General features: G+C 41.6%; 1 protein-coding gene across 1 annotated transcript in view; it reads left to right on the plus strand.

Annotated features, from left to right (window-relative positions):
* LOC126541937 (U2 snRNP-associated SURP motif-containing protein) overlaps positions 1 to 14,469 on the plus strand; it is a 60,967-nt gene that overhangs the window by 8,073 nt on the left and 38,425 nt on the right. Inside the window, exons 5-11 of the mRNA XM_055076697.1 lie at positions 3,890 to 3,954; positions 6,645 to 6,736; positions 7,866 to 8,120; positions 8,922 to 9,124; positions 9,768 to 9,811; positions 12,117 to 12,221; positions 12,758 to 12,824. Coding sequence (XP_054932672.1) covers positions 3,890 to 3,954; positions 6,645 to 6,736; positions 7,866 to 8,120; positions 8,922 to 9,124; positions 9,768 to 9,811; positions 12,117 to 12,221; positions 12,758 to 12,824 — 831 coding nt within the window. The remainder of the gene's footprint in view (positions 1 to 3,889; positions 3,955 to 6,644; positions 6,737 to 7,865; positions 8,121 to 8,921; positions 9,125 to 9,767; positions 9,812 to 12,116; positions 12,222 to 12,757; positions 12,825 to 14,469) is intronic.

Consider the following 14,469-nt stretch of genomic DNA (forward strand, 5'->3'; position numbering starts at 1 on the left):
CTAAGCAGACAGTATAACTGCCACATCGTTTGTTTCTCACACTTTTTGTGTTCTTTGAACAGTTTGCATAGTCGGCGATAGTTCATTGCCTGTGGTGAGACATGTATGAAATGTATGTTTGTAATCAAGACTCCTAGTTTCTTTTTCTCTTTTTTTAAAGAAATATGAGAAGTTAGGGCTAAAGGGTTGTACAGGGGGTGTTTCAGCCAACTCATGCCAAGCTTTTAATAACCCACATGTGCGTTACAATGCCATCAACTTAGTTTTCTTCACTGTCCTCGTGAGTAACTAAGTTTTCATATTTGAGGGCAGTAATTTCACTGCACACAAGTGCCCAGTCATGTGGTACTTATTCAAATCTCGCACACATTTTATGCAGCTCGGAAAAATTATAACCTCGGCAGCTGTCATCAAAGAAAGAAATTATTTGGATATTTGTCAACAGGCTTTACAATTTCTCCATTGAAGATTTTGCATTAAAACAAGTAGTTCAAGATTTGGTTACTTAATCTTTGGTAATAATTACCTAAGCTCATAGTGAAAAATACTCCCAAGTTGCTCAAGAGGACAGTGGACAGTGGTAAGTTGGCATTCTCGTAATGCACAAGTGAAATTTAAAGGTTTGGTTATACATGGCTGAAACACTATGTACAGTAGACCAGAAATCCAGTGCGTCATGGACGCAGCATGTCGAGACAGGTCACAACCAGTTCATGTGCAGCAGTGCCCACCACCTATTCTTTTTATTATTGTGCACGTTAAAGAACCCCAGGTGGTCGAAATTTCCGGAGTCCTCCACTACGGCGTGCCTCATAATCAGAAAGTGGTTTTGGCACGTAAAACCCCATAATAATAATAAAAAAAAATTCTTTTTATTTATTTAATTTATATATACTGCGACCATAGCACGGCGGTACAAGATATCATGGAAGCAATAAAGGGCATACAAAAAAAAAAAAAAAACAGCAAGTCAATTTGCAGAAGGATTAATACACACTTCAAGTTAAATGCGCCTCAAGAGATAATGCATTATGGCTCACAATATGGTTAGTAAGGTTATTCGAGTCGGGGATAGATTGTGGAAAGAATGAGTATTTGAAGCTATTGATTCTTTGCGGTAAGGGCATAATTGTCTAAGAGTGTTGACTTCTCGTAGAGTAACCAGTACAAAAAGTTACCTGATGTGTCAATGTTGTAATGGCCATTGTCAAATTGATAAAAGAATTTAAGCCTGCAAACACAATTTCTCAGACCAACTGGAGAGAAACCACTCTTTTTTATTATTGTGCTTACAGAACTCTGACCATAGAGTTTTAAATGAATCTAAGAGTCTTTTTCGGTATTCTTTCTAATCTTAAATGTTAGTTTCAGTGAACAGGCCCCAAATTACTGCAGCATTCTAGCATAGGGTGGATAATAGTATTGTAGGCAAGTGTACACACATGGGGTGTAGCTATCTTCAGCATTCGCCTTAAGAAGAATAACTTGCATAAGGCTATAGCTTGAACACTGTCTGTATGTCTATTCCAAGAGAGTTTGTTAGTAATCCACAGTCCTAAATATTTACACTGCTCTACATGTACATAACAAAGAACTTGGTTAGTAGAACAACAATTAAACAGATGTCTCTTCTAATGGGTAGCTCTCATAAAAACAATGTTTTCGAAATTGATGGACGTTTGCCACTGCGCACGCCAAGAAACAATTCTCGTCAAACCAGCATTTAACCTGGTTTGGTTCTGTACGTAGTTAACAGATTCATAAAGCATATAATCATCAGCATGCAGTCTAATATTAACAGAAATTTTTTTAACAATGCCATTTATAAAAAGCAAAAAAAAAACAAGGGCCAGAGAACAGACCCCTGGGGGATGCGATAATCATCTGCAACAGAAGTGAAAAAAACCTGATTTGATGAAACAAATTGATAGCGATTTAAAAGATAGGCGTCAATCCAATTTAGTAATTTTTTGTTTTTGATCATAGCTTAATAAAAGGTAGTGCACCTATGTTGCATCGTGCACCTGGATTTGATTTCATAGCTGTTCTAACCTGTGCAAGTTTTCAGTCATGAATGAGCAGAGAGGGTTCACATTATAAAATCAAATGATTTTATAATGCCTTCAGTCATGGTGTACCCATTTGCATGCATGACTTGTTTTTGCCAGTTCTGTCCGTTGGTGTCAAGGAAAAAAAATATGCAGATATTAAACTTCAAGTAAATTGCGCGCCCTGCATACTCGCTGCAGCTGCATTTCACTTCAATGTGCTGAGTATTGCTGTACATGATCGCTTTGCTGAAAGCATTGCCATGTTCAGAGGGACCCTTGATGTGCCATATTTCGTAAGCATTGACAGAAGAATAGTTTTTTTTTTTCATAACACTTAGAGCCAATAACTCTTTATTTAATAATTAAGCCGGTGGCTCAATTCTTTCTTCGAAAAAAAAAAAAAACGCATACCTAACTGTAAATATTAAATTTATGCCGCCTTGGATTTCTTCAATACTTCCTTATACACATACGTGCACACACACGCACACATAAGGGCCATTCCGAAAGTAAGTTTCATCATATTTTTGAAAGAGAATATGATACACCAGGTGAAACAAACAATCGGCATAAGAATCTACGCCCGTCGCTTGGTTCAACGACGGAAGGAGCGTCACCGCAGGAGGAATGACGGATGCACAGAGTGCCGAAGAAGAGAGAGTAGCAGCAGACCAGCGTACCCGAGGCTATGGCCACAATGTTCTGGGCTGCGAAAAGTGTGATTCTCTCCGATTTCCTCCATGAAAGTACCATCGATGCGGCATACTACTGCGACACCCTCACCAAACTCAGGTCTGCCATTCGATGAAAGATACCGGTGCTGTTGAGTGAAGGTGTAGTGCTCTTGGATGACAACACAAAACTACATATAGCAAGGCTCACACAAAATCATCTTCGTCGATTCGTATGGGAACGGTTGGATCACCCGGCTTACAGCCCCGATCTTGCCCCATCGAACTTTCACCTGTTCCCTGTATTGAAAGCCGCACTTTCGGGTCGTCACTTCCAAAACAATGCTGAGGTAGAGTAGACTGCGCGACAATTTTTTGCATTCAGGGCACCGAGTCTTATTAGAGTGGTTTCTTCAAACTGATTGCAGGTTACGACAAATGTCTGAATGTCGGTGGCGATTATGCGGAAAAATAGTGGAAGGTGTATAGTTTTTGATGCCATGGTGTATTTTTTCTTTTTGGCAATAATGTTTCCGTGTGAAAATAAATTACGAAGCTTGCTTTTGGAACCAGTAGATTGGAGTAAACGTGGATGGCCTAATGCTTATATTACTCTGGTCATGATTTTGTTTCATGAATGAAGCACTAATTATATAGAAAGCTATTTATAAGGTATATTTACATAAGGGATTAAGACACTGACCGCTCTAGCTGATGGCTTGTGCAAGGGCCAGTTTGTTGTTGTTCTTCATGACAACTGTGTTCGGCCTTCAGTAGATGCATGTAGCAGTATTATTGCATTTATGAAGTAACAGATGTGTTTGTAGGCAGGATGCAGATGAGTATTAGTGTGGATGCATGGAAATTAAAGTATTTTAGTAGCTTTTCTGAAAGTTGAAAGACAACACAAACTTGGAAGTCTGTACCTTGTTTGATCATTGCAAGAGCTGCTCTTATCTCAAAATATCAAAGCTGGGTCAAGAAATGTTTCACTTCTGGACGTGAAGCCAGAGCAAATAAACAAGTTAGCTTGTCCGAAATTAGGAATGGGGGGGGGGGGGGTGATGCAATGCGTGTGGGCTATGTAAAATGTTCTGGTCTTATTTCCTTCTCGCTCTCCTTTTGATCTTGCCTGCTGTCACATTAATGGCTGTGCTTTTACTTTAGGCAAAAAAGAAAGAAAAGGAGAAGAAAAAAAGTAACTTGGAGCTCTTCAAAGAAGAACTCAAGATGTAAGTAAGATTTGACTGCATGGTAGTGCTGGTTTTATGTTGTTTCTGTGGAGTGCTTTGTTGTTGTGTTAAGTCATATATTACTAGGCAGACAGACTCTGCTATAAGGGTGCCTAGAGGAACAACTAGTGTGGTTTGAGTCCACAGTGCTGTGTTTTGGTTCCGATTCATATCTTGTTCATCAGATCAGCAGTTTACCAATCAGTCTACAGCATTGAATGAATCTGGTACAGGGTGGAATGTTTCTTTCTTTTTTTTTTTCTTTTTTTTTCTCTCACTCTTCTCCTGCAAGAAAGATGATTCAATGCCAACACTTGTTAGATATTAGCTGACTCGCCTACACTGATTTAAGTAAAAAGCCCTTTACACAGTTCTGTATATACCTTACATGGAGTAAATTTCAGCAACTGCAATAAAAGTTATAAAAAAATAGCACAAGTGCATATTACAGGAAACTAGGAAATGGGGAAAATGGTTTTTAAAAAAACTTACGCCCTAATGGAAATTTTGTAGCATGTTTATTAGGAGAGTGAAAGAGTCTGGTCAAGGCCCTGTGTATGTACAGAAAAAGAACAAAGCTTCTCAAGTACTGCTTTATTTTTGAAGTCCAAAAACGCTGGCCGTGATGGCTGAGTGGCTGTTGCATTCTGCTGCTCAGTAGAAAGTTGCAGGTTCGATTCCCAGCCGTTGTGACTGCGGTTCAGTGGGTACCGAACTGCAAAAACGCTTCTATGCCTACGGGCATCAGTCAAATGAAAACTGCAAATACGTCACCTAACAGTGCACCGGATGTTCACTAGGTGGCAGCATTTCCAGGTGCAGAAACACTGGCACAGGAACAGTGTAAAAATGGCCACCCCACTAGCAACTTGCACCAGGGAGGAACAAAGTTCTGTTATTTGCTTTCTGCATAACGGAAGTGTGAAGCCTATCGAAAATCATTGCAGAATGAAGGTCCAGTATAGTGATGCACGTGTGTGACAGCAGCAAGTCTACGAATGGAGTCGCAAATTTGCAAACGGTGCGACATCCATGGCCAATGCTCCTCATCCTGATCAGGCACACCGTGTTGTGACTTAAGAAAGCGTTGCGGCCATTGAAGCCTTCATGATGGAAAACCGCTGAGTGACACCATATTACATTGCAGCAGCAGGGTGGCTGCCCGGCAGCTGACTCCTGAATTGAAACAGTGATGTGTTGAACAAGACGGGGATGCCTTCCTTGCAAAAATCGTCACTGGGGACAAAACCTGGGTTCACTACCACCAACCAGAAACATGGAGAGCGAGTAAGGAATGGCGCCATTCCTCATAACCTAAGCTAAAGGAGTGCCTAATACAGCCAGCAGGAGGGAAGGTTATGCTTGACCCTCTTTTCAGGATGAGAAAGGTGTCATCTTGGAGCACTACGCGTCGTGAGGGACCGCTGTCCCTATTGAACCATGCTCTGACCTCCTAAAGAATCATCTTTGGCAAGCAGGCAAATCGAAACGCCGTGGATTGCTGTCTACAGGTGTTCTGTTGCTACATGACAACGCACGGCCTCATACAGCCCATGCAACAGTTGCAACAATAACAGACCTGAAGTTTGAATGTTTTCCGCATCCACCATACTCACCAGACCTTGCCCCGAGCGACGTCCGTATGTTCGGACCACTAAAAGAAGCCCTGGGCAGCAAGAACCTTCATTCTGATGAAGAAGTACTCCATGTGGTGCAAGAGTGGTTGAGCACACACCCAAATGAATTCTTTTCTGGGAGAATACAGGCACTTTGTAAACGCTGGGAAACTTGCATTGAGCGTGGGGGAGATAATGTTGAAAGGTTATACAGCTTTGTACCGCGTGGATACAATAAATAATTTTTTTTTTTTTAATTTGCAGTTTTCATTTGACTGACCCTTGTAAATACAGTCGAACCTCAAGATAACAAAAACCCATATAGTGAATTATCGAATATACCAAAGGAAATTTAAAATGTTTCTCGCTGATGTCTGCATGTAACAAATATATGCTTGGAACGAATATTGGATATAACGAAGATATTTTTGGTGTTGGGTGTGACTTCATTGTAATAAGGTTCGGCTGTGTAGGTGCGCTTTAAAATAATCCCAAGTGGTCAAAATTCATGAGAAGTGCTCTACTAAGGCAAAAGAAGCCCTGGGTAGCAAGAACTTTCATTCTGATAAACAAGTACTCCGTGTGGTGCAAGCCTCAGCGTCAGTGTCGCTTTTGGACATTAAACTCCAACATTCAATCTGTCGATCGTTGACAAGTTCAGAAACACAATTCGAAAGGAACAGTCGGTTAAGTGAAGTTTGCAGTTCAGATTTGGTTAGGGTGCCCCCTCTGCAATTTATTTGTTGTAGCAAGTCCTGCACATACAGCCTGGTGTAGCTGTTTCCTAATTGATCATTATGTCAAATGTGGCTGACCTAATTTATAATCTCTCCACCGTTTTGAAACGTTTGCAGAAGTAACCCATTACCACACAGTTTAATGTACTCATCCATTAGTTCTTGTCGTTATATTATTACATGAATGAATGATTAGTGTCGCAGTAGTCCATGAATTATTTTGCTACGCATGAAATGTCTCGATAAATGTGGGTCTGAACTAGTAACCTTGTATGTACTGTAAGCCTAAAGTGTAGAGTTGCGCATAGCGTAAAATGTCTCACTGCTTCATTTGCAGTATCCAAGAGGAACGTGAGGAGCGATACAAATTGAAGGGTGCCCTCAAGGACAACCTCAAAAAGGGAGATAGTGACCTGCAAATCAGGCTTGGTGAGATTTGCTTTCTCTCTCTTTCTCGAGGTTAACTTCTTATCTCGTGCACTTGTCTAGCTTGAGTGTTGCAGTTCCATAAGAAGCCTAATTTATTCATAACACAGAGTCTGCTTAGCATTAATCGAGAGGAATAGAATGTGTATGTGTTTTGTTTGTTTTTGATGTGAGTATGAATATTGATGCCAGGTGTCTTAATGCCACGAAAAAAACATGATGCATGCACAGCCATTCCTTTTTGCGAATGAATAATGCATGCGTAGGTTCTTGGAATGTTCAAATTGTCTAAAAAAGTGATTTGGTGCAGTACTAGCTGCTGCTGCAGCAGCTTCATTCACTGACTTCTGCTAGACTTCGTTTAAAATCTTCGTCATTAAGCTTGCATGCATTTTGTAATAGTTCTGCTCATTGTATTAGATTTCTTGTTAGGTACAATGCATCATCAATTCTTCAAAGCCTTTTCATTCACACTGAGCCAAAAAATTGAGACCCACACTCGGATTTTCATTCTTACTGGGCCACAAGGCAAATATCATGGTACATGATTTGAGTACCTTCCTTGCTGACTGGCTGGAAATTAAAACTGACAATTAGACTTTTATGCAAAGTTATGCTTGTTGGAGAAGTGGAGATTGTGCAGTAACTTGGAAGGAGTCTGGGTGCAGAGCAGTTTGTTGGAGCAGAATAACTCCCAAACACAGTACTTCTTGTGGGGCTGCTCAACAATGACAGCAACAATGATGCTTTGAAGGTACTGTTGGGTGCTTTTGGTCCGATTTATGATTTAAGTGCAACAAAGTCTTTTTCTCTCTCTCTCTCAAGTTCTAGATTAGTGCGATTGCACAGTATTTAGGGCATAGATTACAAATTGTTAGATGCTATACATAGCTTGATAAGGAACACAGCTTTGAGTTGCATGCGTTCTGCACCTCTTACTCCGTTTAATGGACAAATGGTAGTGCTTTTTTTTTATGTTACATTAAAGTAGTTTGCTTTGCATTTGTACTTCATTTAATTTTAGAAATCACATTGTTGCATAACACTGCCAAATTGCATTTGCTCAATGGCATAGTGTAGCCGTACACTCTGAGCACATTCTCTTGCATGGCGTTTGCTTCTTTATGAACAGCGGATGACTACCGTTACCCAAGCCTGGGAAGCTTCGACACAGGAGACCCCAACACCACCAACTTGTATCTGGGTAATTTAAACCCAAAGATGACAGAGCAGGAGCTGTGTGAGATCTTTGGCCGCTATGGACCCCTGGCCAGTGTCAAGATCATGTGGCCCCGATCACAGGAAGAACGCCAGCGCAAGCGGAACTGCGGTTTTGTTGCCTACATGAATCGCAAGGATGGCGAGCGCGCAATCAAGCATCTCAGTGGTATGGCCCTCCTTAACGGTTTCGACATGGCATTGCTAGGGCGAATGCGCAGGCGGAAATGCGTCCTAAGGAGGTCCCAGTTCACTCTTTGACAATGGGAGCTCCTTCTGTATATTCTGACCTGTAAAATCTATTGTTAAAATAAAAAATCGTGACTGAGCAATGTCACGGGTCGGGGTTACCGGTGAACCTCTATAATATAAAGAAGTACTCGATTTAACCCGTTTTGATCTTGACCACATTTTGATGGGAGAAAAATACAAAAATGGCAGTGTACTTAGATTTAAGCTAACGTTTTAGGAACCCCAGGTGGTTGAAATTAATCCAGAGCCTCCCATCATGGCATGCCTCATAAACATATCTTAATTTTGGCACACAAAAGCCCAGAATCTAATCTCTAATTTAACAAATTAACAAGTAATTCTTTATCTAAGCTCTATTGAAGGTCATGTAAATTTCTCCAATTTAGCTGAGAGAACCTGTTTTGTAGTTTTGATGCAGTAAGGTCCTTGCATGTCATGTGCCTACACTGGGACCTTCAAACTGAACGAGAAAGATAGAGACCGTTAACTAAACAGCACTTGGGCAAATAACAGAAGCTTCGGCATAGAGGCTTCAAGTTGAAGGTTCCCTTGCTTGCCGAGTGTTGATTACAGTGTGCTCATAGCCTGACATGAAGGACTCTCCTGCACCGAGAAATTGATGTGACAATGAAGTGTGGTGTACTGTACAGGTAGAAGCAGCTTCAATATAGGTATCTGACTTGTTTCTTGACTCTTGCGGCCCCTGTGCTTATTGCAGGCCAGGAAGTGATGGGTTTTGAGATGAAAATGGGCTGGGGCAAGGCAGTGCCCATCCCCCCACACCCAGTATACATCCCACCAGCCATGGTGGAGCTCACGCTGCCGCCACCTCCTTCAGGCCTTCCATTTAATGCCCAGCCCCAACGAAAACCCAGTCGGCCTATTGACCCTCAGACCATGCCGCCCGAAGAGTTCGAGAAGGTCAGTGAGAGCCTCGAATGCCACTAAGGTCATTATTAGTTCATACACTGCACAAATGTGAGCTTGAGGGTTTTAGGATCCTAGTTTCAGTGTCCTTGGATAAATATCGCTTTCGTTTTGTATAAATATTGTAAATATAATTTTTGCAAGCATATTTAACTTGAAAACTTTTATCATGTGTTGGTTACGGGCTTGGAACTGGCTTGTCATTTACTATTTGTTATTGTGCCATGACCATCACATGTTACTGCTGAAGGTGTTATTACGCTTGTGTCATGCCTAGGAACTTTTTTTTTTTTTCATCTCTGTCTGATGAAACACTTTGCCAGTTTTAGGAAGTAAATTAATGTGTCAGGTTGCAGTAAGGGATAAACTGTACGGCAGGGTATTGCAGGGGGTAAGCTAGGCAGTAAAATGTGCCCATGGTGTCATGTGATATAGTCGAGGCAAAGTGTTGGCAGGCTTCATCTTTTGTAGCTTACATGTTTCACATGGGCAGGCACGCATTGCTTTCATTTGCGTTTCTTCGCGTAGCACTGCTCATAGTCTTTGCCTTTTTTTTTTTTCTTACTGCTGTCACCGAATGTTAATATTAATGAGTATCTCATCTGTCCCATGTACGATGCGATGCTGTTTCCTGCAGATATTAGCCAACGCAGTAGTGAAAGTGGTTATCCCTACAGAAAGGTACTGGAATTCTTTTTTCTTCTTAATGCCTACATTGTCGTATTGCTCCATGCTGAATTTTATAAGTTAGTTTTTGTGTGTTGTCTTGCCAAAGCTCCTTCATCCACTCTGTCAGTAGCCTAGCTAGCTTTGAATTCCTAACAAATGATAGGCTTCAGATTGCCAAGGCATGTGTTTTGAGGTAGCTACAGAAAAAATAAAAATAAAGATGACTGCATGTCGGTATAGATGTCTGTAGATGCAATTATCTAAATGTTTACCCTTCTCAGGCCTGCACGGCTGCAGTGTTGATTTTTATAGTTGATAGCTATTGCTTTCCTGTGTCAGGTTAATTGCAAACAGGATTTAGTTGACCAAGAATCTATGCCACCATTTTGCATGCCAGTTTTCTACATTATTTCTCAGTCGTAATGTTAGCTGATTATCATCTTTATAGTCAGCAGGAACATGGCGCGAGCAAAAGAGGGGCTTAAGTGCTTTTTGTAAGCGTAACTTGGGTAGTCATTTTTGAAACAGGGAAATCTTCCTGTCCACCCTTCTAGCAAATCATAATAGCTGTGATCTCAGGTGTATTCTTATAGCCATCGTGATGTACCAAATCAGTTTAGTGAATTCATTACCATACTACAAGTAGCATTAACGGATAGAAGGTGCCGTACCTCAGTGGGACCAACAAACAGCATTTTGCACATGTGAGAATCGCATACCAGTGCTCTCTGATGCCACCTTGTGTAGCCAGGTGTGTTGCTAAATTGCTGGAGGAAAAGAAAGCCAAGATGCAAACTCTGAAAAGCATGAAACAAAACACTGCTGGAGGTGCAGATTTGTGGATGCAATGAAATTTGCTGAAAATTTGAAGATGTGTAACTCTGTTGTGCTTGTATCTGGTTTTATGGATGCTGAACATGTATGAGGTGATTTGAAACTATTCACTATTTGGCGACTACTGAAAGGGATATATGTGCTTAGGTGAACAGCCAAGCTGATGCACAGCAGCGCACAGGCCCTGGCTATGTGACGGGGCAAACTTAGCATTTACATGGGCTGTTATGTGAAGCGACCACACCTTAGAATCCTTGCCGTTTTCCACGCTCATTGGTTTTCCAGTGGATCAAATTTAGCTGTAGCGCAAAAGGACAGAGCATGTGTGTTAGGTGACACACACAATTGCTGCGCTTACAACTAAAAATCAGTTCTCCTCCTCTTCTCCTGTTTCACCAAAGTTGACCATTGGGCAAGCTGTTGCTGCATAATCAATGTTTTTCCATCACATAAGACATGGACAACAAAATAGACACACAGGACATTGTGTGTTTATTCTGTTGTCCATGTCTAATGTGCTGGAAAGACAACTCTCCCATCTCCTCGAAACTGCTGCTAGGCTTGTTCGAAGCTTGTTAGAGACTATATCTGGAAAGCAACTGCTATTTGCTTTACTCAATGTGGAACAATTTTCCTATTGAGAATACTTGTGCTAGTGAAGGTTTTGAAAACATTACTAATTACTGAATACAATATAAATAGTCCTGTGAGCGTAGGGATGCCTCTAGTAATGCTGGTGCAAGTCTCACATGTTTCTGCAGTTTGTACCCACTGAAGTGTGGCACCAAGTAATAAACAAATGTGATTTTGCAATTCAGAAGACTAGTACAGTACGCAATGCTATCATGTTGGCACTTTATAAGCCAGAAAGCAGATTAGGCAGCTGAAATATTATTTGCACTTGTTCCCGAGTTTTTTGTGACAGCATTTCATTTGTGCTTGGGACAAGCTGAGGCACCAGTTGCGCAATTTTTGCTCGACTGTTGGAAGGTTAAAAGCACATGTATTTTGGCAAGTGCCTGTTTGGTGCAGAACAAATACAACATATAAAATGGACAATGAACTTTTTTTTTTACATCAGAAAGCATAGTCTTATCTCAATGCCCGCTCTTCTCCTAGCCCCAGTTTTCTTTCATGGTGTATCCTGTTGTGGAAGATCCATGCATGAACCCAATTCTTTTTTTTCTCTCTCTCTTTCTCTCTCTCTCTCATTTTATTGGTCTCATGCATAGGACATTCACTGCCTGTCTTTTAATTGTATCACTTTTGCGTTGTAGTGTGAAGCTACTGTGCGACGTGCTAGCATATTGTCTGCATGAGAACCAGGGTAGATAACACTGAGGGTTAGGTGTTTGACAACGTCTTCTGTGGCCCTTCGTGCATAATAATTTCTCCTATTTTTTTTCGGTGGCCACATTGTCATTGCCCCTTGGGCGGGTACTACCTGTGGCTCTTTCTCTCTTGACCCATTCCCAACCCACAGGAGCCTACTCTGCCTGATCCATCGCATGATCGAGTTCGTCGTACGAGAGGGGCCAATGTTTGAAGCCATGATCATGAACCGGGAGCTCAACAACCCCATGTTCAGGTAGGATGGCATGCAGTTGCCATTATTTGTTGGTTGTCTCTCGTAAGAGCCCCTCCCCCTGGCTTTTAGTCGATCGATTTAAGTACTTTCCTTCCTAGTGGTTGATTTCAGTTTCTGGAATACTGAACCTTTGTGACTTCAGTTTTGGGGCTAATTGTACTATGTGGATGTTACTAAGCATTGCACACATTAGTTTCACATATGTATTGCTGATTTTTCTGCTTGCAGTTGTCTATGAAAAATATAATGGTGCTTGAAGATGAAGACAACTGGATTTATGGGGTGAATTACTTAGTGTTGCAATGCAGCAAGGCAGTTGAGTTTTACATATTATATAAAGAAACTGGCAAGACAATTGGTTGCAATTTCTGGTGGCCACTTACTACTTGTGACCTCATCCTACACATTTAGTTCAGTTCCTGGAATGATATTGCTGGGAAAAATTTTCCTGTTTATAGAGTTGCCACATTTCTTCTGTGCTGTGTTGTGTGCTGCAATGAAGTGCCCATGTATGAGCCCTAAGCTGGCTATTCTAGGTTCCTCTTTGAGAACCAGAGCCCTGCTCATGTCTACTACCGCTGGCGGCTCTTCTCCATTCTACAGGTGAGTTCTGAGCATGTCATTTGTAGTGTTCTATATTGTAGTTTCAGTGCTTGTGACAGAGGAGGGGAAGGGAGCTGTTTCTTTCCCGAATCTTGTTTACCAAAGTAGTGTTTCATGGAGGAGCATATCCTAGAACAACCCACCTTGTTATAGTTCTTTTAAACAGACATCTATGATGATGAGTTAAAGCCTTTACTGGTTATGGGGAGCAAGAAAACAGGAGATGTGGTGCTTTGTTTCGTTTATGAAGGCAGAATTGTTTCATTGTGGTTTTTGCCTTTTACCTAAGTGATTGCGCCAGGAACGCTCTACAGTTGAATCTCGATAATTCGAACTCGAGGAGGCCCAGAAGTTTATTTGAATTAAAAGAAGTTCGAATTAAAGGAAGCTAATTGAATGGAGGACTTACCTGCTGTTGCACATGTGCATTGACATGAGTGGGAAGTTCCATAAGATTTATTCACATGTATTTACAAATTACAGTCAGTTAGTGCTTGTACTGTGATAGGAGACAGCGGGTGCACGTGTGTACTGTAAAAGGAAACATCCCATGTCTTGTGACAATTGCCCTTCAAACTTTTGGTATGCTTCACCGCGTAAAACTGCTGTGCTGGGGCGAAGTTGACTTTCGGGAACCGGCATTATGCAACGCGCCATGCTTTCTGCGCTCCAAAGCCATTGGTGAGGATTATTATAGAGGCACAGTCGGCGCCATTGCTAACAGTGGCGAATTGTTTCAATGAAAAAACATGGCACCGAACAGCAAGAAGCTTGATAGCGAACGTGAAAGTAGCTAGGCCTAGCGTCGCTGCATTGTGGCTACGGCTGCCAGTGGATCTGAATGCAAGAGCACCGGCTCGAGGCGGCGCGATGGTCAAGATGGCGGTGGTGGTGACTTTGATTAATACCGTCTCGCACCTGCGATCATGGCAAAAAAAGTCCGGAAAGTTGGACGGTGAAGGTTTTTTGTGTCCAAAATTTAAGACGTCCTTATACATTGGCTGTAGGAAATACATAGCGGTGCTGTGACACTAACATAAGTCACTAATCCGGCACGAACAAAAGTAATCGGTGATGCACGCCTGCGCACAAATTTCCGCTACGTTTTTTTTCTCTTCTTTCTTTTTTTTTTCCCTCCGTGTATGGTGTTGAAGAGTCTTTCCTAAGCTCTTCCTCTACGGCGGGGTCTGAGGAATGCTGGCCAGAGGTGCCGCCGTGTGATTTGGCGCTGCTGAGAGCATTGTCGGAGCGCAGTATGTTCGAATTAACCGTCGCAAATCCTTGTGCGTTCGAATTACCATGCATTTTTGCCCATTGTATTACACATAACCTTGACGGGACCACAGCGTCAGTTTGAATAAACCGGAAGTTTGTATTAAGCGTGTTCAAATTAGTGAGGTTTGACTGTAATACATTTTGCATGGTACTGTAGGAATAGAGCATAGTAGTATCCGGAAAAATGTATTACATCAACATGCAGAGTATGCTTTTCGCATCACTGTGACTGGGCTTCACTTACGACCAAGAAAACGCATTACTGAGGGTACTGTACATAACTGTTGGTGCGTTGTGTGTAACTCAGTTATGAAAACAGTGCAGAAGTATACAGTAGACTCCCTTTAAGATGAATTCAAGGGGACCATGA

Source organism: Dermacentor andersoni, chromosome 2 (assembly GCF_023375885.2).
Source record: "Dermacentor andersoni chromosome 2, qqDerAnde1_hic_scaffold, whole genome shotgun sequence".
Lineage (NCBI taxonomy): Eukaryota > Metazoa > Arthropoda > Arachnida > Ixodida > Ixodidae > Dermacentor > Dermacentor andersoni.